The sequence below is a fragment of the Nesoenas mayeri genome (genome assembly GCF_963082525.1).
Source record: "Nesoenas mayeri genome assembly, chromosome: 3".
NCBI lineage: Eukaryota > Metazoa > Chordata > Aves > Columbiformes > Columbidae > Nesoenas > Nesoenas mayeri.
Window position 1 is genome coordinate 76,893,521 of NC_137544.1, and position 23,989 is coordinate 76,917,509.

The 23,989-nt window shown below is 44.1% G+C and overlaps 2 protein-coding genes across 3 annotated transcripts; one reads left to right on the plus strand and one right to left on the minus strand.

Annotated features, from left to right (window-relative positions):
- Positions 1-2,764: 2,764 nt before the first annotated feature.
- On the minus strand, positions 2,765-8,243 carry EXOC8 (exocyst complex component 8). The gene is made up of 2 exons (XM_080341627.1): positions 6,668-8,243; positions 2,765-6,068 (listed from the first exon to the last, which is right to left on the minus strand). Exons 1-2 carry the CDS (start codon positions 8,186-8,188, stop codon positions 5,460-5,462), a joined length of 2,130 nt encoding a protein of 709 aa, XP_080197753.1. The 5' UTR covers positions 8,189-8,243; the 3' UTR covers positions 2,765-5,459.
- A 226-nt stretch (positions 8,244-8,469) lies between these two features.
- Positions 8,470-17,187, plus strand: SPRTN (SprT-like N-terminal domain). 2 transcript variants are annotated; one of them, XM_080342183.1, is made up of 6 exons: positions 8,470-8,802; positions 10,253-10,352; positions 11,144-11,272; positions 12,067-12,334; positions 12,624-12,896; positions 17,078-17,187. In XM_080342183.1, the coding sequence occupies exons 1-6, from the start codon at positions 8,540-8,542 to the stop codon at positions 17,167-17,169; spliced, it is 1,125 nt and encodes a 374-aa protein (XP_080198309.1). In that variant the 5' UTR covers positions 8,470-8,539; the 3' UTR covers positions 17,170-17,187. The 2 variants fall into 2 exon arrangements, with proteins under 2 accessions (XP_080198309.1, XP_080198308.1); XM_080342182.1 differs by lacking the exon at positions 17,078-17,187 and having other exon boundaries at positions 12,624-17,057.
- The last annotated feature ends 6,802 nt before the right edge of the window (positions 17,188-23,989 follow it).

A 23,989-nucleotide genomic window follows, 5' to 3' on the forward strand; every position in this document is an offset into this window, starting at 1 on the left:
GCTTTCTAGGAGGACAGAGAAATACTGTGTGTTAGTGCAACTAGCTGAAGAACTGCATGTTTTTGGGTTTGGGTTTTTTTTGTTTGTTTGTGGGTTTGGCTTTTGTTTTGTGTTGATGTTGTTGTTTTGGTTTTGTTTGTTTTGTTTTTTGTTGTTTTGTGTGGGTTTTTTTAGTAACTTCAAATCATCCTTAATCCAAGCATCTCCAAGGACTTCCCAAGCAGCAGTGCAGTTAATGCTACATGCACTTCTCTCTGGTTCACCACCCTAATGCAACACATTCAATAATCATGTGCCAACATACTAGCGCATCTGAACAAGATTCCCAACAGCTGCAGGGCCAAATTTATATTTTGGGTAATATAAGCCAATGCCCCTGAATTCAGATTGTGCCACGACTTGAAAAGATTAATAACTCCACTTTCACATCTGCTTTTAGCTCTTGTACTGTTCTATGAGAACAAATTGAATGCAATCATCTCTGCTTGTATATACAGTGGATGCATCTTTTCCCCAGGCTGAGGCGATGCTCACCAATGCAGAGCTCTTGTGGGACCCTCACTGGTGACCGTGTGCCATCACAGCTCTCCTCAAATGATTTGGGGAGCAAATTCTCTCCATCCTCCCACATCTTCTGCTCGGGTGGGAAGTGAGATGCTCAGGCCATCTAAAGGAATGCAGCTGTGACCCAGCTACTGCACGGGGAGGGAAAGAGGATGAATACCACACGGTCACAAAAGGGTCATCCAAAATTGCCCTAAGTCTGTCCTGATCAGTCACCTAAACCACCAGGAAGGGGGATACTGCTCAGCAGTCAGCACAGGCCAGGCTTCTTGCTAGTACCTTCTCTCTGCTGTGTCAAACAGAGCACATCTGTGGCAGGGAATCTGGTTCAGCCTGAAACCCTGGAGTTGAGAACTGTATTACAGGGCACTGTGTGGCCACTGAAGTTGTATTAGCAAGTTTCCTAAATACTCAAGAAGTAATTACTTTGTGTCCGAGGTGGTTCAGTCAAATTCTGATCTATACTAATATATATATGCTAGTCAGCATCCCTGGTAATTATAAAGGGCATAAATCTATTTTCACAAAAAGAGTATACTACGTAAGACTGGGAGACATTCTTTCCACAGTTTATGGTGTTCGCTCTACACTGCCATTCAGTTTGTAGGGATTGAATGCATAGAACTATTGAATCTCTGAGGGAAAAGCTGTGTCTATGTGCTATGCTCACAAACCTCCTTGACAGACAAGCCCCATGTTGGATTTGATTTTCTTCAGAGAAAACATACTGAGAGTTTGCAGAATTACTAATTTTTTTAAGTAAAAGGTAACCCAATTAAAATGTAGGAGTTGTGCAGCCAAGGGAATGTAAAGAGTGTGTAAATTATGAAGACTGGTGGTAGGGACCTTCTGCATTATTGTGCTGGAGTGTAAAACTGTGTAAGGAACATGAGGTCTCATTGGAATTTCAGACCAATATTGAAGTAAAATGACAAGAGGTCACACAAGCTTGACTTTGAGAAGTCATTAAGCTTAACATCTTACACCAGGCAGCTGAAGCTGGGACAAGTGGCTTTTCACATCTCTGCAGGGGCTTGCAGTCTAGCAGAGTGTCTCTCAGAAAGAACAAGTTACATGTTGGTACATACCTTCAGGAAAAGTAGAAAGCTGAGATCCTCTGCAGGATGCCTGCCGGTAGTACAGAAACACAGCAGGAAAACATGAAGAATTAAGAAATTAACAATACAAAAATTAGAAAATGTAGAAGAAAAACACTACGAAGGAAGGAAGGAAAAAGAGTTGACTCTAACATCTGAATGGTTTGGTGCAACATGCTGCAAAAACATCCCAAGCCACACTGCAAGGCAGCCCAGATTTAACATCGGTGCCTGCCCACAGCACACTGAGGTTTCAGCAGACACAACGCCACCTAGTGAGGAGAGGGACTGCACTGCACATTCAGCATTCAAGTTGGGTATGAAGGGACTTCGGTGACAAAATCATCTCTGGAAGGTAACAAAACCTACAGCATTACGCTGCCCAGATGCTGATGGGTCTTCACGTATCTACCCAAAGTCCTACTAGACCAGAGTACAGCCTCTCCTCAATTTGACTTAGATACAACGTTGAGAAACATTTTCTTCCAACTTCACCTTATTAAGCCAGACATTGACTATATAAGAATGTAACTGGAGTGACATCACTTGGCTTTCATCACCTGGCTGCCTCTTCATGTGTCCCCAACAAACAACTGACCTGAAGATCTTTGACTTCACTGGAAATTTATTAGTGGATTTGAACTTTGAATCAACATCACCTTTCTGATGATGATGTAATAAAAACAGAAACACGCCACTAGTGTTGTATGTCCAGGAGTTTTAATACATGGTCCTTGCTGTTCAGAAAACTTATTGCATTAAATTATAATACATAATTTCATCTGTATTAAAAAAAAAATCTTCATTTTACACATCACAATTTTGACACAGCAGCTAAGGGAAAACAGATTTTATATGCAATTGTCTCAAAACAAAAACTAGCTCTTCCCCAGATCAGCAAAACTGCTATTGTATTATTCAGTAGTTACTGCAAATCCCAACTTGAACACCACTATCCCCACAAGTGTACAGCTCAGGAAAAGTGCCATTCCAAATTACCATCTGCAAATCTGAAATTTATTAAACCATGGCTCTCAGCATGTGGTGACTTTTTCTGTTAATGGAATTAACATACAAAGTGTGTTTAATTTAATTGCACACCATTTTATTTAAATAATTGTTTTTCTTTTATTATGACATGAATAGATTCAAAAGTTACAAAATATCAATGTTATCTACAGCAGTTCATACAAATCCACATGTGTTTCAATTATGACAGGCACACAAACATGATATTGATCACCCAAAGGAAAGGCCAGATTCCCTGATTCATTAAAACCAACATCCACCTAAGCCCAATGCTCCACAGGTGACAGCAGAGACAAAACCAGTAGGTCCTGCATTCCATAAATAGACTGATGAAGGGAGCAGTGACCGAGGCATAGCAGAGTACATGGCAGAATTACATTCTAAATTTCATCCCCTGAAAAGGATAAGATGTGCTATACCAGCTTGCAACAGAAGCGTGAACAGGGCTCTTCTCCTGTTCAGTCTTATGCCAGAGCTGGGAATTGGGAAAATACAATTCAGCTTCTTATACAAAATTCTCAAGCATCACAATAATCAGAGTCTTGAGCCACAGTTCCACAGTTTACCCCTCTCTTGCACAGGAAAAAACAAACAAACGAACAAACAAAACCACAAAAACCCCAAAACCATAAAGCTCATCTGTACTTATTCTACACTCACAAGATGCGTTCTTCTGCTGTAAAGAAAACAACAAAAAAAAATCCTGCCTTCAGAGAAAAAAAAGCCCTCGCTTCTCCCTCCTCTAAAATACCCACCACCATGGAGAGATCTCACTTATCATTCACTTGACAATATTTCTCAAATTAAGTAAGGCCACATTGCTACCTTTGCCCACTTCAAACAGATGCTGGAGAATATATTATTTCAGCAGACTTCACTAGGTTCTGGTATCAAAGATAGTTCACTAGTGAAATAACACGTGTGTGACTCTCTCATGGAGATAACATGTTGTCGCAAGTTCTAACTTTTGCTGTCCCTGTGCCTTAAAATAAAACCATAGGTATTCTGGTGGTTTGCAATCTGTTTTAGCTAAAAGCACTGAGTAACCCTTTAAAACCATTTTGTACATTTTTTTCTGTGATTTGCTAGCAAAAGCCTCACACACTGGAGAGCAAGTGAGCAGAGACAGTAGAGCAGGATGCTTTGCAAAATCTGACAGTTCAAAAGGCATCCAAAGAGCAAGAGAAAGAAAACTGGCCACTGAAGTGAAAACTGCATTGAACTAGCACTGTGTAAACAGGGACAAAGGAAGCAGCTCCAGCATAAGCACTTATGCAGAATGTTTTACTAGCTTTATCTTTCAGTTGTTCAGGCAGTCACAACGTATTCATTACCATGATACAAACTGCAAGAGCTTTTACTTGAAAGCATGAGAGAAATAGGAAACTTAATTATTCCAGTTAAGAACACTTATTGACAGGCTAATACAAAGTTACTTGGCTGTAACATGATTTTCTCACAATTAAGGAAGTGTGCAATAAAGGAGAAGTTTACACAGCTTAAAAGGTGATGCTGGTGATGCTTTCTAAAGCCAGTCTTTACACAAAACCTGGCTTATTTTATTTTTCAAGACACTGAAGGAGACAGCCATCACCTTTAATCCAAACAAAAAAGCATTTGCACAAACTTCCCCACCTACATTGGAGGTCCCAACCAAATACAGTCCTTAGGTTTTCTGCAGATAGTTCTTCTTGGTTGTCATTGTATTACATGAAACAATACTAATATTTGCAGCAGAGACAGCATGTGTAATTTGAAGATCGTATCATTTACAAAAAGCCTCACAGATAGTCTGCTGTTTCTGTACAGCAAAACTAGCATCCTGCTTCTTCCAAACAAAACAGTACTTTCATTCAGACCCTCTCCCTGCCCTGCACATCTCAAGAGCATTTCTGCCTCTTCAATATGGTTTCTACCAGTAGCTAATGGCCCTTAATGCATTTATGACAGCACCTCAAGCAAGAGTGCGTACTTCTTCAAACAGACTTGACCCCAATGAAATCCACAAGAAAACAATGAAGCGCAACACATCGGGGAAAGTAATATTCTCACTTCTCTGAAGGGAACAAACGTTTCTGACAGCAGATTTGTTTCAGACAGCTGTAATTAAGCTGACAGACCAACTTATTAAATAGAAGCAGCCCCTTCACTCAAACACAAAAATCTATACAAAAAGCATTTTAAATTTAGATTTGCCTCTGAAATTAACAAAGAGAATTTGGATGTTGGAGAAACTGAAGAGTCTGCACTGCTACCAAACAAATCAGACTGTGCAAATCCATGTTGTTTATCTGCAGTGCTGAGTCACATCTGGATGGTGGACGTGCCTCACCAAATACCACACCCTGCGAGCGTTTCAGCACTTCCCCTCCTACCAGAACCCTGCCTTAAAAAGGAATTCCTACAGAAGCGTGAGGAGAAGTGATCTTTTCCTGCCATATGGTGTATGTATATTCAAGACTTTCACAAACATTTAGCCGAAAGTTGTATTTCATAGTATTTCCCAAGCCACGAACACTACACAAGCCATTCTTACAGGATACACTGTTCAAGGACATGTGATCTTGATCTTACTTCTCACTCCCCTACCCACCAAGAAAAGCAATGCATCCTTGCAGGCTTTGATCATAAGTCTTCAGCTTCTGGAATGCAGCAGTTAAACTTCTGCATTTTTCAGGGACTCAAAAAACCCATTTAGTTCATATATTCAATGTACAGCATTTTCATTAAGTGCTTTCACACTCTGTTTGTAAGAACAGTTGGGTCACTTCACACCACAGAGGTGGTACTTTCCGGATTTATACGCATCAATCTTGAAGCATTTCTCAGATCCTGTAGCTGCTTGGCTGGCTTTCCAACTCCTTCTTCAAATCTTTTTTCCACAACAGGAAGGACAGTTTCATACAGGAAGGATGCATTCTGTCTAATGAATGCTTTCTTCTCAGGGTCCTGTTCACACCGTAAACTGTAATCAACATGCTGGACAGCCACCAGGATGATTTCCACAAGACTCTCCAAAAGAACCATATGCAGCTCTGGAAAGTAAAGCTTTAACGCTTCCTCCAAGAAGGCCATAGTCTGCTTAGTGAAAGCTACCACAGTATAGCTAAGGTTGACCCAGCAGTCATCACCCGTGTATTGGTCAAAACTGCCCACTCCACAGCTTCTCATCTCCTCCCTGAGCTTCCCCAGTGCTTCTGGAGTCATTAGGTTCATCCTCCTCCACATCTCCTCAGAGTTGCGGTGCTTGGTGGCCTCAATGATGATATCCTTGTAGCTCTGTAAAGCACCTTTGATATCCTTAACCAGAAGGGCATGAATGATGAAGGTGAGGTCCAGTCCAATCTCGCTAAGCTGCTTGCAGTGCTCTTTAGCTACCTGGGGTATTAACAAAAAGTGAAGGGTGTTACTAGTGTGCGCATTTACCAAATGCATAATTCTCAGAAAAGAGGGAAGCGTTAGTCATACTTCACTTATTTCTCTTGCTTTGAGAAATTCCTTACTAACAAGAAATTAATAGCTAAAAGATAAACCCCGCCTGTCGAAAATAATCCAGACAATTACATGACAACACACTCACACACTTTTTTTTTTTCCCTATTAGCAGCTGAAACAAACCATAACCTGAGAAAGCTAGTCTTGCAATACATTATGGAAATGTAGTCCAGGAAAACAAACAAAAAGTCTTCAAGATACCCAACATTCAGATGTAGCTTACGTAAATTTTAGGACCTCCTGCTAGCTAAGGGAAAATTAAGAATAAACACATTTTGCATCCCTGATAAAGGCAGGGGTTTTCTTGCTGTGTATTTTCATCTTAATGCTTTCCTCTGAATATTAACCTTTCAATGCAGGAAACCGCTCAATAGACTCATTCAAGAGTCCACAACTAACCTAGGGTTAGAAAAGAGGATTTACAAGCTTTGCAGCCTTTGGTTTGGCCATCATGTCACACCACTCACTTTGGACCCTCTTACCTTGACACACTCTGCTGCAGTTGACAAGCTCTCTTTACTATCAAATACTTGCTTACTGAATGCATCTACGAACATCCTCATGGAAGAGCGGGCCCACACAACGAAGGCCGAGTAGCAGCCGTTGTTGCCAGCAAAGTCTGTCTCAAACTCTCTTGCCGTCTCTAGAAGGCTGGTGAAGAAGACGTGGCAGAGCTTGTGGATGTAGAGTAGCGTGGCACCCTCGATGCGCAGCTGTCGGATGGCCGTCTGCACCGCGGCTGCCCGGTTCTTCAGGAAGAGCTCACAGGCCTTGGTGGACTGGCCCAAGCGAATGAGCTGGGACACAGCTCGGCGGGTGGCCCGCGGCCCTCCCCGCAGCGAGCGGTCTGGAGACAGCTCAAACACCAGTACGTCCGTAAGCTGCCGGACCCGCTCATCCACCTTGGCCCGCAGCTCCTTCACAGGCTGGCTGACAGGCTTGTCCCCCAGGTACTCATTGAGCTTATCCAAGAGGTCCACCGCCCCCTCGAAGTCCCGCTGAGCAATGCAGACATCCAGGTCCTCAGGCAGCTCTTGAATCCACTCAAGCGAGAGGTCAACCACCTCCTCCTCAGCAGAGGGCTCTTCCTCCTCCTCATCCTCATCCTCCTCAAAAGGGTTGGTGGATTCGGGGGGTGTCGGGGCAGGCCGGGGAAGGGCCTCCTGCTCCAAGCGTCGCTTCTCACTGAGGGCCTGGTTGCGCTTAGTCTCCTCCAGCACCTCCAGCCACTCCTTCTTGATTTTGGCATTCTCAGCCTGGAAGATGCGGCTCTCTGGGAACATGAGCAGTTTGAACATGTCCTTCATGGGCGGGTTGTCCTTGACGTTGACCACAGCCAGCCTGTCGAGGGGGTAGAGGGCATCATAGCGGTAGGCGCCACGGCGGTTGGGCAGGGTGGTGGCCACGAGCAGGCAGTCGTTCATGAGGAAGGCGTGCACCCGCTGGATCTGCGCCATGTGGTCGGCGTCGTACTCCACCAGGTCCCCGTTGTAGACCAGGTACTTGCCGGGGCTCTCGGGCAGGAGGTGGCGGCAGCCCTCCACCTTCTCCAGGAGGGTGGTGAGGGTGCGCTGCCGCCCCTCCTCGCTGGCCGCAGCCTCCTTGGCCGACAGCGGCAGGAAGGGGTCGGCGGCGGCGGCGCGGCGGGCGCCCAAGGCGGGGTCATCGCGGTCGGCCTGGAGGAGCAGGGCCTGGGTGACGGCCTCCATGATGCCCTTCTGCTCGGTGAGGATGTGGCTGAGCTGGTACATCTCGCTCTCCAGGTAGCTGATCTCCCGCGCCGTCTCGATGAACTGCCGGTAGTTCTGGTAGACGTTGCGCTTCAGGCTCTGCGCCGTCTCCTCGCTCAGCGCCTGGATGCGCTGCCGGTGCTCCTGCAGGTCCCGGTCCCCATCCGACTGCTGCGACAGCTGCTTCACGTACTCCCCCGCCGCGAAGCCCCCCGACTCCAGCTGCCGCCGCAGCCGGCTACTGCCGCCGCCCTCACCCAGCGACAGCGCCATGGCCGCTCCTCCCGCCGCCCCGCCGCCCGCCGCCGGCCCCGCCGACGCTGCTGCCGCCGGGTAGAGCGCGACTGCGACTGCGCGCAGCGGTGCGTACGCCGCCTGCGCCAGCATCGCTGCGCCGATTGCGCATGCGTGGGCACCCCCTCTCCGCTGCGCTGGGGCAGCGTCGGCCCCGAGCGGGGACGGGACGGGGAGGAGTCGCTCACAGATACCTCCGTGCGCATGCGCCGGGGGCATCGGAGCGTGTTCGGCGCATGCGTAGTCGGAAGCAGGTGGTGGCGCTGGAGTTCGCAGCGCAGTGTGGGTTCGACGGCGGCCGTTCGGGCTGTCGGGGCGGCCTTGCGCGGGATGGAGGACAGCGACTTCGTGTTGGCGCTGCAGCTGCAGGAGCTGTGGGAGGCGGAGGATAAGGAGGCGGCAGCCGCAGCAGCAGCGTGCGCCGAGGCCTCGCCGGACCCCTCGCCCCTTCGCCCGCTGTCGGTGGTGGACGAGGCCTGGGAACTGCTGGACCCCAGCCCCGACGTGCACGGCCTCTTCGTGCAGTTCAACGAGACGCTGTTCTGGGGGCGCCTGGCGGCCGTCGAGGTGTCGTGGAGCCCGCGCATGACCCTGTACGCCACGGTGGGGGGTCGGGGAGTGCGCTCGGAGGGCGGCCCCGCGTGGGGAGGGGCCGTCGAGCGGCCTCCTGCCAGGCAGCGGCCGGGTGGGGCGGGGGATGCGGGGTGGGGGGCGCTCGCCAAGAGCGGGAAGGCGGCAGGGAAGCCGATCCTTGCCGAGAAGCGCTGCCGGGTGGCGTTCACTGGCCTCAGGTTTCGGGAGCTGCCGTGCCTCTGAAGGGGCCCAGCAGTGTGCAGAGGCTGTGTCCGAGCTGTCGGAAGAGCCGGTGACTCGTCAGGTGAGCAATGGCTTGTCTCATCCTATAGCTGTGGGATTTGAGGAGGGGCAGGAAAAGCTGTCGCTTGTCGCTCTGTGCTGCTCCTAACTGTGCCTTCATAGGGACGATGCGCTAGTGCCACAGTTTCGATTCTAGGTATTTGAATGTCCTGCGTTTCTAACATAGTTCATGCTCTAGGATGTGGGTTGGTCGCTGTCATTTTCTGTTCTGTCCATCATTTGTTGCCTTTGGCAGACATCAATGGCTTTTCCCGTGGTGTGGGCAAAACTGGAGAGATGTTAAAGGGGTACAGATAACTTGATCTTAAAGTGTGTATGTCAAAACTTAAAAGAATATACTTGTATTGCTGTCAGTTTTGTTGTTCTCTGTTTTTATGATGGTTTTCGAGCATGGCAGAAAGGCAAATATGAAACAGCATTAATATTAACAAGACTTAGAATGGACTAGGAAGAGGAATATGCAAGACATCTGAAATTGAAAAAAAAAAAAAAAGCTTTGTAGTGCAGGCTGCAGTTCTGCAGCAGATCAGCTGATGCAATTACTGGCTGCTGGAGTCTTCACCCCTTTTGTCCTTTGCTGGTTGCAGTACCCCTTAGACACTTGAAAATATTTGGATACTGGACTGGTACAGGAATAACTCAATAACAAACCAACAAAAAATGATTTTTTTTTCTGCTGGATTGCTAAGAATAACTGATGATATATAAAGGTTCAGCCAGAGTAAAAAGCTGGGGGAGGATGAGGGGTGAAATTGCAGCAACTGGGAGTTAAGTTGCTGTTGACTGCTGTGAATCTCTAGCCTCTGTTTTATATATTTCACTCTGTCAGTTCTAATGAAAACAGTCCTTTGCCTCCTAAACAGGTTAGCTTGGAACAGTCCACTGACTTTGTTTTTATAATTGCTTGCTTTAAATTAAGTGATCGCAAGAGATCTAATAAATTACAGTAGTGCTTTTGCTAATTTAGTTGCAGTTTCTTCTAAGGAACTTGTGGGCTTTTTTTTTTCCTTCTCGGTTAATTATATTGAGTTTTTCAAGTGTTTTTTCATGTTCTGAGTTACCTAGCATGTGTTGGAGAGGGACAGCATTTTAACTCCAATTCTCAATTTTCTTTATGTACTACAGAAACAAGCGGCTTTTCATATTTTCTTTCTGTGTCTCTTCTAGCTGTGCTGGAGTGTGTAAATATGAAGGAAAAGGTGGAATGTGTTCCATTCGTCTAAGTGAGCCACTCCTAAAGTTAAGACCAAGGAAGGATCTTGTTGAGGTATTAAAGATTGCTCATGAATCTGCACATAAAATGTATTGTGCCTCTCTCCCCACCCCATACACACATTTTGCATTTCATAGTGGAATTCTTGTATACAGTGACTTGTAGATCATAAAGTAGTGGTGGCTTTATTGCTTTCTTTGTGCTGCTTATGTGGGCAACATTATGGTAATCTTTCAGTTTTGTGCTTCCAAATGGACAATTCTGAGTAGGAATCTGAAGTCACTTGTTTATTTTACTGACTTGAAAAAGGAAAATTATCTTTTAATATCAAAACCAAACATGGACTGAAAGCACAATCAGAAAATGGCTATGGTTTTATCTTCTAGCTCAAAAGGCCAAAACCAGAAAGTAAGGATATAGTATATGACTGTAAACAGAACTTGGTGTTGCTGCTTGTGCTTGTTTGAATTGGCTCAACATTCAGATGTGCTTAATGGACAGAAATGCAGTAGAGTTACAATCTACTCATGAGTGTATCTCTCTTTGGTTTCAGAGAGGATGATCTCTTTAAAGACCTGACTTAAGTCTGAGGGTTATTTCCCTTGTTTGGAATGTCACTTACTCTAGTAATATTCTCCAGTGTGTTTTGGTGGTATGGCAATAGAGGTAATAGGATTTGACAGGTAGAACAAGTATTATGTTTTTATGACCCATACTGAACATACGGATGCATGAAAATAAGATCAGTACTAAGGTAAATGTAAAGGAGCATAATACTTTCAGCTCTATTTTGAAAATATACGTAATGCTTTTCAGTACATAGCTAATGATTTGTGTTATTTCAGACATTGTTGCATGAAATGATCCATGCCCTGCTTTTTGTTACTAATAATGACAAAGATCGTGAGTCTCATGGACCAGAGTTCTGCAAACACATGCGTCGCATTAATCGCTTGACTGGAGCTAATGTCACAGTAAGTGTTATCTACTTAACATAATTTAATAGAGGATTTTTCCTTATTTTGTTTTTCAGCATGCCTGGTGTGTTATGAGTTATACACTTGTTCTTCTGACACACCACAGTTTGCACTAATACAAATTTGCATTGAAGTGTGTGCCAGTTCCATAGTTATTTTGCTGGGGAGAATGGTGGGAACAGGTTGAGGAAGATATGATGAGTTCTTAGTCATATAGCTTTTGAGTATACCCTCTGTAAATATTTTTCCTTAAAATTTTGTTTTAAACTTGAAACAACTTAATGATACCAGGGACAGCATAGGTTCGTGTTAAGAATAACATTTGGGGAAGAGCAGTCTGTTTTAGTTAAGATATACATCAGTAAAGGTTAGTGGTTTGATGATGTTTAAAAAGAATGTGTCTGGTAAGTTCAGTTAAGATAATAGCTGGAGGGAGAATACCATACTAGTATTGTTTACAATGCATTCTAAACAGTACATCATTTAGGGTGGAATTTTAGATAGATTTTCAAAGTTATTTTATTGCAGTTCAAACAAAATAGCCAGGACATATTCCTACACATCCACATCCTGTCCTTTTTTTTTTTTTTAAGGAAAAAAAAGCTTTGTTTTAATGGTATGTAAATGTTAATCAAATTTTATCCAGGTTCAGCTCTTTTAGCTGGTAAGGTAAAAATCACGGCAGTAATGGAAGGAATGAAATGATAATAAATTTAAAAAATGGAGCTTGCGATCTAAAATTAGAAGCTTTCTGAATGACTGCCTCTTTTTTTGTTTGTTTTTAAACCTAGATCTATCACAGTTTTCATGATGAGGTGGATTTGTACCGCCAGCACTGGTGGCGATGCAACGGCCCCTGTCGAAATAGAAAACCTTACTTTGGATACGTGAAACGTTCCATGAATAGAGCACCCTCTGCACGAGACTTTTGGTGGGTTGAGCATCAGCAGACATGTGGAGGTACATTCACAAAAGTGAAGGAGCCAGAGAACTTCTCCAAGAAATCCAAGGAGAAAACTCAGCCAGCAAAACTTTCAAATTCTGACTTGGCTAACAAAGGTATTTTAAGTAATTATTTTCTTACTTTCAAACGGGTTTTGTCCAAACAGTTCCTTGACAGATCTACCACTACCTGAGATTTGTTTAGATATTACTGTTACATAGCAAAGAACACCCATTTTATTCGTGCATTTCTAGGCTCCTTCTCAACTGTTTGCTAAAGGTTTAGTTTGCTACGCTGTTTTCAAGCACCAGTTTTTTCGGGGGAAGCACGTAAAATACTAAGCCCATGATTTATACATGAAAAAGTTACTAACTTTTCTCATTTTATTCTCTTCTTATTTTGCAGGCAAGACACAAACAAGCGATATGCAAGATCTGATGCCTTTTAGTGGAAAAGGATATCGGCTTGGAGGAGGAGAGAGGGTACTCTCAGAAAATAGCACTAATTTCAGTAGCAGTGTTAGAAACAGTGAAACACCTGGTTCACAGCATCGTTCAGCAGTGAAGACAATACCAATCCCTAAAAATGAGATAAAATTTGAAAAATCACCCCGTAGTGGCACCTTCTTTCCACTTTACACTGACGATGCCAGCGAGAAAATCAACTTAGCTTCAAAGCGTGAGTTTCCTAAACTCTCTGTTGCTAATACAAAAGCTTACAAGAATGTTAGCGGATCACCTGTTAAAATTGCTCGTGTTATGGAAGAAAAGCCAAACCAATGTTCTGCAAGTGGCAAGAGGATTATACCACTTTATAACAAGCCACCAAAACAAATTTGTTTAGAGCAGACAACAGCAGCTCAGGTGGCGTCTGAGAAAAAAAGCTCTGAGTGTACTAATACAGCGCAGCAGTGGCCGAAAACGGAAGACAGAACTGCCTTTGAAAATTATTTCATTAAAAAAGGGAGTACTGATGTCACTTTAAGTATAAATACACCTATGAAAACCAAAGCTGAAAATACAGTGTCCTCTGCAAGTTCCAGCACTGCTGTAAGGCAGGATAAAAAAGTCAGTTGTCCTGTTTGCCAGACTGAGGTTTTAGAGTCTAAAATAAATGAACACCTTGATTCGTGTCTTGCATAAAACCTTTCAGAAAGCTGTCTCAAAAAGATAAACCAGGGCTGAAAACACTGCTTAAAAACTACTCAGGGTTTGCTTAGCTGTGGTTACTTCCATGTGTGCCTGTTCTGAACTGGAATTTAAAGTACTGTCAGCATGCTGAACAACAGCTTTGTGGGGTTGCATGTCAGCGCTGACTAGGAAGCTAGCTGCTACTTGGGTTCCAAAGAATCAAAAAAAAATCATGCTTTAGTAGGTGGATGTTTGTGTCAGTGTTCTTGCTGAAGAACCCGGGTAGTGTAAGAGAAGGTGGATACTTGGCAAACTGCATGTTTTCAAGCAGTTCTAAAAATTAAGTCATTTTAAATCCTACTAATTTATCTTTGTTCTTAAGACTCCTTTGTCTTGTTTTTTGTTTTGTCTTTTAAGTGTTTTTGCCATTCTTAAACACCTATAATAGAAAAGAATTCTTCTGTTTAGTGCAATTAAGTGCCAGGTATTTTTAGAATAGTAAATATTTTGCATAAGCCACAACTACAGTCTCAGGTGGTCCTTCTTGCCTGTGACCTCTCAGAAAAGATAGATCAGAGTAAGAATCTCAAATAGGGGCTTTTGTCAAAGATGGGAGAGGCGTGGGCATCAAAAACGTAGCATGGCATCCATTTGGCTTTAATGGGTGGGTTGTGGCAGGACGAGAAAATCTAGAAAGGTGATGAAGCTGCTAGGAAATCAAGCACAATACACTTGGTAGATGAGGAGAAGGCCCTACACTGAAGGGCTCAATTAAAAAAAAATCATTTTGAGGAACTTGTTTTCAAAAAGGATTTAGAAGTTAGATATGCTGCTAACAGTTGGAATGGTCAAATGGAAGCTAGTGAACATGTCTCTTACATGTCTTTTGGTCAAGGATCCCAGCCAGACTCTCCACCCACTTCTGATGGTTTGCTCAAATTCTGTGTTGAAAGTTCACTAGTTTTTAGTATATAGGTATTACGTGCATGAGTAATGGACCTCCATATGTTGATACTAGTAAGTAAAAATTGTGAGGAATATTGGTGGCAATACTGGTAAAGACTGTTCCTGGCTGTATTATAAAAGCCTTCATGATTTTTCAGTTAATCTACCAGTGTTTTACAGGCCAAAATAGCATTAAATTGACATTAGCTGACAGTCTTTGTTCGTCTTCTTCTGGAAGCCAGCCAGCTCGGTGGTTAGTGTTCAACAAGCCAGTCAGTTGAGCACTAAAACCATTGTGCTGTGAGAAGTTTTGAATGCTGAGCAGATGTGTTTTCTCTATAAACTTTCTGAAATGTTAACAGTTCTCTTGCTGCACTGAAAGTATTTAACGGGTTAAACAGTTAACAGCTTGATTCCTTAGTGGTAAAACTGATTATAAATATTTTTGTTTATAAAAAGAAGAAATACTTATGCTGTTACATATATTGTTACTACAACTTTAAATGGCTATATTAGCCTCAGATGCACATATGTTTGCCTTTATATAATTACTTGCTGCTCTCTTTTGAAATTAGGAAATAAAACTGATGTGCAATGGTATTTGGCAAATGATACCTTTACTCTTTTTAAACATTGATGTATTTTTTTCAAATAATGGCACTACAACTGTTGGATTGTTCTTGCTTATTCTGAATAAATTGGTACTGAGTTTTAAATTTTCATTAAGCCCGGGTTTCACATGGCAGTGGTAGCCATCTTGCATTATTCACCAGTGGGCTCACTTAGACATCTAGTAACAGTCTAGTTTAGTAGATCATGTCTGTATTAACACTTTTGCTTCTTAAATTTCCCTGTAAAAACAGATGTTGTTGAATATGGACTGCATCAATCTCTGTGTTCTCCAACATATTTTTAGTACAGTTTCACTTTTATTGCATTTCTGTGAAAAAATTTACAAATACCAATTTTAAAATGTGATGTGACACATTAATTTTCCATACTTCCTTCTTAAAACTGCAGTATTTCTCAGTGTTCCCAGTGAAACTTGACATTTGCAGGGACAGTACTACTCAGAAGTACTGGTACTGTCACATGGCTTTTAAGATGAGGACTAGATTCACATTGTGAATGGTGTCTCACACCATAAAGCATTGCATTTTTGAGTGATATTTCCCTTACTATTGTTCCCATTGGTTTCCTGGTTTGTCTTTCCCGCTGCAACTGAAGAGAGTAAAGGATCGCCTCAGGAAGGGAGTATTGTTAAATACATTTTCATATTCAAATAGATTTTTACAATGTCTTCTTTTACATAAACAGTGCTCATTTGAACAACAAATAGAAAACAAATGTGGGAATTGGCCTTTTAGTATTCAATGGATAGTATAGCCTGCTCAGGGGCTGAGGGGAGAAACTTAAGCTATAGGCAAGTCCTGTCTCAAATATACAAGTGTCCTAAAATAGGTCTGTTTTCAAAAGAATTTGAGCCATTTCAGACCAGCTATGGAAAAACATCACCTCTGCCCATGCGTGTTTTTCCAATTAAGTATTATAATGTCAAGATCTCTTTTATGCAGAGATAAAGGTGACGAAGAGCTGAGTGCATAGGCTTTGCAGTTGTCACCTATTGCAGGCAATAAACAGGTCAGGGCTGTGGCTTTTGGCTATGTTACTGTGAGTGCTGTTTCTGTAAGATTTTGTTCTTGAATAGAGTGTCCTTCCTACAATTATAACAATGACTATGTTTTTAAAATATGCTGGTGAATTTGGGTCAAAGGTGAAAAGTGTCATTTTCTATATCAGTTGACTTTGTCCCAAGTGAGTTTGGATACTGTCTATAACACAAACCAGTAATGGATCTTGAACAAACCTGCTTCACTGAGCTGCAAAATAAGTTGTCTAACTGGAAACCTGAGAAAAAAGTTAATATACTTGACTTTCGAGATAAATGAGGTATGAGAGAGGTCAACAAATGGCTCTGCAAACTAAAGGCAAAAGCAATCTTCTGTGGTGATCTACTGGAATTGCTCAGAACGACTGAGGTAATGTTTCTGGAGGTTAAACTACCTAAATGGAGGTGACCTAGCTATTTCATTATTATGGAAGAGGTTGCTCTTAAGTTGCCTTGAAACTTGTTACAGGACAAGAAAGCTTGAAAGTCAAATATTTTCAAGTGTTTTTTACTTTGTAGTGAAATGTTATCTAGAAAGTTTTCATAATACTTTATGAGTTCTGATGAAGAAATTGGAAGTAGCATTTTTCTCCAGACTAATAAAAATAAATCAGTATCTTTCGAGAAGATATGTAATAGTCTGCTTTATAACGTGTTTTAAAAGTGATAGTTTGCCATTCCTCTATGCTTTACCATCTCCAGTAGTGCAACCACTCATTGTATGCACTTGGGGCATCTAGGTCGCATGGGAAGTGTATTCTTACAGCAAATTCAATCCTAATTCCTGTGTGTAAGCTGATGAGGCGGCTATTTATGTCTATGTGGAAGTACATGTCTCGGGCAGGTGAGGTGCTGCTGCTCAAACTGTAGGAATTAGTTAACTGAGCCTCCTTTCTAGGAACATTTTTCAAGAGAACAACTAAACGTTATTCATTTGGAGCAACCTACAGAAGGGTTTATGTTATGTTGCGCTACTTGCCACTGTACCAGTCCTAACTGGACAACTAGTGAATAATTCCTGAAATGCAAAGTGTCACTTCAAGCTTCTCTTGCTGCACTAGCAGCAAGATAAGCTGTAGACTAAGTGGCTCGTAAGAATTTTTCTTCTTCCTCAGGTGTTCTTTTGGAGCGCCTCGGTTCTGTTGCATTTTCTATTTACAAAGCATCCCTACACATCCTTAAAGTAAAGCAAGTTACGTTGTACTGAAGCATAACAGCAAGAAACACGGTTGAGTGTCTGAGGAAAAGCAAGGTTGCCATCTCTTCTACATGGTTTGGAACAATTCATAGCGATGAGAGTGTGACACAGACTGCTCTGGCTGCCACCAGTCATCCTTGATTATGGTGTCCGTGCATCAGCTGTTGCATTTTGCCACCTTAAATTGAAAGGCCACTGAAAGGTTGGACTGGGTGACCTCCTGAGGTTACATCTGACCTAAATTCCCCTATGAGCATATGATTGTTGCTGCCTGACACTTACTGTGACAGAAGTGAAACATCTGCTCTCCATCAGCTGCTGCATACCTGCCAGTCACAAATTTTACACCTCAAACAAAAATACCCAAGTTCTTACTTGCATCTGGATTATGACAGCTGTTTTGAAGTCTTAAGCTTAAATAAATGTAAAAGGTATTGTATGTGACTGTAAAGGCTCCACATTAAATTACCCTTAATCTGTAGTTTATGGGTAGACAGGCTATGAAAAAGACTTGTATTTCAGTATGTTTGAAAATACACTCTGCATGTTTTCAGGTACTTGTGTGCACAGAAAAACCGACACCAGGCTGTGTGCACCTTTGGGATTCTTCAACAGGCCATTAGGTGGCACTCCTTGTCCTTCAGGAACACTTTTTTCCTCCTCTCCTACCTGTACAGTGAAAAGAACAGAAAGTGCAGACTTAATAGCCTCGTGTTTCACCTACACCTGCACTGAGGCTGAAGATGGATCAGCAGGAACCCCCGACTGGACCATAAAACAACTTAAAGAGGAGGAATGGGGAGGTGTAGGGCGAGATCTGCAACTAGCTGAGAGCCGAGAAGTAGAAATTACGTCTATCTTGGTTTTCTGTGAGTGTTTCTTTTAACTTTGCTGCAAGAGGGACTTGGAAGATGAGCCACTAGCTCCATTTTCTAGTTCAGGGCTCAGTGAATAACCCTGAAGGCATACTTTTGTGGTGTAAGTGTACTGCACCATTTGCATCCATTGCAGTGAAAAATCTAATTCTCTGTTACCACTTGCCATCAGCCCGGCTCCTCAGGTAAGGATGGAGTGGTAGGAAGTCAGAAGGGTTTATAAAACACAAAACTTGTCTCTGGCTCCTTGGCTAAGCTGAGGAGCTGGAGGGGTGTGACAGGCTGAGGGGAGGGTAGTGTGCTGTAGGTGTGAAAGCTAAAAAAGGGAGACGGCCATGGCCTTAATCTCTCTGTTCCCTTTTAGCTTCTGCCAGGCCAGGCTGCTTTAAGACTAGATTAAGTTTCTAAGAAGGTGCAGCAGCTTGGCCTGAATAGCTCACCCTGTCCCTGTCTCAACCATCCTCTATCTTTCTCATAATTTCATCACTTTTTTGTCCTGATAAGTCTTAGATCTGACATTTCATAAACTGCATAACCAAGAACATTCGAAGGAACAAGACCCAACAAGCCAAATAGTTGGCTACCCCATTGCTTGATTTAGAAGCAGTAAACACTTTATTTTTCTTTAAATGACACCAATCTCTGGACTATAATTTGTGTGTTCACTGCAAGTAACTTCTCTTTAGAGGTGTTACTAATTGCACAAAGTCTGGGGTAAAATGCGGACTAGCAAAGTTCCAGTACAGTACCTTACCTACAAGAATATAGTTCAGTTGAGGTTTTTAATTCCTCTAGTAGCTTCATTCAGCAACTTACTGATGGGGAGAGCAGCCAAGGGGCCTCTCTGCTTTTGCTCCAGTTCCTCCCCCCTGCTTTGCTTCCCTGCCTTGACCTTCCCACTGACCACCCTGCTCTCTTCTCAGAAGCATCCCCGTAATTATCTGCTTTCTTCCCAAAAGGATCCATTCGGTGGGTTTGTTGCCACCCATTTGTGAGCAGATTTTGATTCGCCAGGAGGGTGAGGGTTGTGTTTTGAGAGAGGCATGAAGCAAAAAACCTGTGCAAATCGTTTGCTTGGAGGGTGCCCACCTGCAGACACCGGTGCAGCCTCTGCAGCACTTGCCTGCAGCCGGTGCAGGGTGGGACGCAGCACCCACACCTGGCTTGAGGAAGCCCTGGCTGTTTTGTTCAGCTCAAGGGCAGCACTTCTCAGAAGCAAGAAATAATTTGACCAGAGCAGGGTATTTTTTATGTCACTTCCTTTGGAGCGCAATGTACCAAGTCCAATAGTTTTGGCCTGTCTAATGCATAACCCAGCACACACTTGCTATTTTACAGGCATTACTTCCAGGGCTTGTAGGGTCGTGCTATTTATAGTGCACAGCACATCTCACACCAACTGTTTTTCAACAACAGCAAGACAAACCCCTTACTGTGTGACAGGACCACACAGCTTGGCATGGGCTGCTCCAGATAACATGGCCATGGAAGGATATGGTACAAAGTCTGGGCTGTTCTGGCAGATGGCAAATGTGAACGTATCTGAAAAGTTGTCCTGAGGATAAAACACCCCAAGGGCTTCAGAGAGGGTGGCACCTCTACCAGGCGGGGTATGGAAAGCTGTGAGTAGGAGACTTAGTTTCCAGTCTGCTGTCTTCTGCAGGATGTATCACTAAGAGTTATTTGGATCAGTCTGTAGCTTTGCATTTAGCAATATCTATATAGGAAATTTAATTAAAACATAAGAAACAACTTTATTACAGTGAGGGTGGTTGAACACAGGAGCAGTTTGCCTGGAGAGGTTGTGGAGTTTCCATCCTTGAAGATGCTCAAACTCCAGCTGGACATTATTCTGGGCAGCCATCTCTGGGTGACCCTGCTGAGGGCAAAAGGTCTGGACCAGACCATCTCCTGGAGCCCCTTCTACCTCTCCAGGCCTGGGTTTCTGCATAACACCATGAGCATTCAGGACAGAGTGAAATTGCAGCTGAAGGCAGTTAAGATCCATCTGCTTGCCCTTGTGCTGACACAGCCCAGGAGTGCTCACTTCACCTCCAACCATCAGTTTATTTCCAGCTGCACATTTCTTCCTCTCCTTACAGAGTTCGGCATGGGCAGCTCTCATCACTGCCACTACCCAGGCAGTGTCTGGGAGGGACAAGTCCCCCATCCCATGCATCAAAGACTGGGGAACATCAGGCAGGAGCTGGGCATGTGCCATGACACAAAGACAGGTACAAGGAAGCCAGGCAGACAAGCAGGTAGCTTGTCACTGCTTCTCACGGCCTGCCCCGGAAAGGCAGGTTTTAATTGCTGCTTCTTGGCCAAGTCACACAGCAGGGGAGGTCAGGATTATCAGCCCTGCAGATGACGTGAATTAAAGCTGAGATGTAATTAACTTTGAATGTACCTATAGGAGATTTAGAAAGCAGGAAAAGCATCTGATGACAGGAAACAGGAGGTATTTCAGGCACTGCAAAACCCCCAAAGACTATTTAAGCTAGCTGGCAACATTTCCCAGGCAATTTGGTGGAGTTAAGAGGACACCACCCAGGATGTTTTACCGCTAACGTGTGGGCTGACGCTTGGGTCTTGAAATGCAGTTTAGTCGAAGCAGACACACATCCCAAGCAGCAAGCAATGCCATGATGTTGGAGCTTTTTGCAAGGTGTTACAGACGTGAGCATTCCCTGAAGGAACAAGAAGACCTGAGGTTGGAGGGAAACACCTGAAGTTGCCTTAATGGAGCATTCCTCATAATCCCCTTACAGGCTCCAGAAACGTTACTTTCCCTCTGGATCTTCTGCAGTGGAGTGCTTGCACACTAAACTAATGCTTTGCACCCTTAGCAGTGCAGGCACTGAACCACACATAGGTCAGTCTGTGCCCACTCTGCAGCCAGTACTGAGGGATACGCTGCCTTAACTTCTGCAGGAAGGTCTGCTGTTGGGCGAGCATCCTCACTCTGCCTCGGGATGTTACATGATGGGTTGATGCCAGCCACAAGTGTATTTTCACATGTGGCTGTGGATTTGTGTTGAAGCAACACTGTTTTCAGGAGACTGACAAGCAGATGTCCTGTTTGTAAATCCTGCACCAGTTTCCAGTCTCCTCGTATCTCTCTATTTCCTTTCTTCAACAGAAAGTCTACCCAAGCTTAGTGTGAATCACAGAATCACAGAATGGGTGGGGTTGGAAGGGACCTCTGGAGATCATCTAGTCCAACCCACCTGCTAAAGCAGGTTCACCCAGAGCAGATCACACAGCAATGTGTCCGGGTGAGTCTTGAATGTTTCCAGAGAAGGAGACTCCACAGCCTCTCTGAGCAGCCTGTTCCAGTGCTCTGGCACCCTCAAAGTAAAGAAGATTTTCCTAATATTCAGACGGAACCTCCTGCAAGTCTCCTGTGCTTCAGTCTGTGCCCATTGCCCCTCACCCTATCGTTGGGCACCACTGAGAGGAGTCTGGTCCCATCCTCTTGACATCGTCCCTGGACAGACCCAGCTCTCTCAGTCTCTCCTCATAAGAAAGGTGCTCTAGGCCCCTAATCATCTTCATAGCCCGCCGCTGGAGTCCCTCCAGTAATTCCTTATCCTTCTTAAACTGGGGGGCCCAGAACTGGACACAGTGCTCCAGATGCAACCTCACCAGGGTAGAGTAGAGGGGGAGGAGAACCTCCCTCGACCTGCTGGCTGAAACTGCTCCTGGGTGATGCTAGCACGATTAGATACACTGAATTCAGTGCTGGCCAAAGGGTATGTCCCATGAACTGCCACAGTTCAGCTGTTTCATGTATAATCCTGCCACCTCTGCCAAAAGATGAGGAGCCCCCTCAGCAACTCAAGATTATTTTGTGTCCCTGACACAGCCAGCAGCCTGCCACACTGAGCTTTTGTCAAGCAGCACCAACTCAGGGCAGGTAGGAGCAGCAGCCAGAGGCTGCAGTGCTGGCCACGACTTGGCCACCACTCCTCTTCTCGGCATGTTTTGCAACTCTCAGCCAAGGGCTTAGGTAGCACCTGACCACTCAGAAGGGCAGGCACCAGGGTGCTGCCAGCTTTCATCTCAGAGGAAAAACCCCAAACATTTTTCTCAGCCAAGCATTTTATAATTTAATCCACCACCCAAACAAGGGGTGTGGCACAAAAGCCTGCGGCTTGGCTGACACATGGGCCAGCGCTTGGGGAGCCAACACAGCCTGGAAGGATGTGACAGTGCTGGGCTGGCGAGGGGGCAGGAGAAGCCCCCGCGCATGTGTGGGAGCAGAAGTGGAAAGGAGGGTGCGGAGGACATAGAAAGCAGAGCTGTTGGGCTCTGTGCACTCTCGCCTGAGGAAAATAGAGCAAATTTGAAAACCTACTGTATGCACTGGAGGTGTAACCAACCGTCTCCCACTTGCTCTGCTCCTTCATCTCTGCTCCATGGATGTTTAGTCATAGATAAAGCTGCCTCAAAGTATCTAAACAAGAGCTTGCACCATTGTAATCAACAAAAAACCCCCCCCTTCCAACCAAAACACACGTCCTTTGATTGGTACAGGTTAAAATAACTTTTGTTTGTGCAGTGCATCCTCCACCTAAAATAAAACGCATTGTCCCATCTGTCGTCCCTAGGACACTTAGAACACGTTGTTCTCCTCGGACGGGGAGGCTGTGTCCCGGTGAGGACACCAGGGGGACCCAGTCCCCCGCCCTGGCTCCAGCTGTCCCCGGGAGCAGGTTCCCGAAGCGCCTCTGCGGCCCCGCTCCCGCTCCCCGGGATGGCGCAACGCCCCGCACCCGGCCCGGCTTCCTGGGCTGCTACCAGCCTCCTTTTTACCGCTAAATACATGCCCTCCCTGCTTATGTCGTTGCATAACATTGCATGGTTATGGAATTGCAGCAAGTTTTAACTATATACAGTTGCTTCCTACTTGCGCTATTTTAAACAATTTTTTTTAAAAAAAAAAAAAAACAAAAACCAACAGCAACAACCAAAAAAACCCCAACAAACTACAATGTTCTCATACCATGGGTGGGGAAAAATAAAAGTAATCAAGGTAGTTTAGAAATTGCTACCTACATGTCATGAGACTTCTACATGTAACAGAAATGTAGGACCAAAGAGACTAATTTACTACAGGTTTTGCTTATTCATTAAAATATGACTGCAGAACACGTGCCCAGCATCCTATTACTCCCTGTTGTGTTGTGGTTGGGGAAGGGGAAATGAAGGGAAAATAAATATGCCCAATCTGACAGCTCAAATCTTGCTCTTCGCTATCAGGAACACCATCAACTGGACTCTAATCTCAAAAAAACAGATCTGGTTATTACCCATGTCCCCAATTCCCTTTGCCAAACGTTAGTGGTGTCTGCAATCACATTTTCCTTAGAGAAATATTTTCTCTTCTATGTCCAAAGATGATGCCAAGTCCTTAAATAACAACAGTTCTGAAATATTTTTCTGTTCCATTAACCCAAGGTACTTCACTCACCAACAGCTAAGACCGCACTTTTCAGGTTCAGGGGTAGTAGTGTTTAGTTTATTGCTGGTCAGGGCGTGTGGCTTTGTTTTTGTTTTTTTTGACACATTCATTCCCATGTTCATTGTATGGAAAAAGTTCTCAGGATTGCAAGAGCAATTAAACAGGTTCCAAAATTCTAGTTTCCTTATATTTCTTAGAGCTAATACTTTTACTGCTTGGCTTTTTGTTTAACCCTTGCTTTCTTTAGGTAGTGAAATACTAGGTCACAAGACAATGGAATATTCAGGCAGTAGGCTTTCTGTTTGTGAGCAGGAGTCAAATCTCTGCATTTTGGCTATTCTGGATTCATCTTTTATTTAAAAGCAAAAATAAAATTGAACCACAGCAGCTCTTGAAACAAACCCAGGAGAGGAACTGGTTCCACCCTGGTAAACCACACTGACACACAGACAGGCCCACAAGGAGCACTGGATCCACACGGTGAATA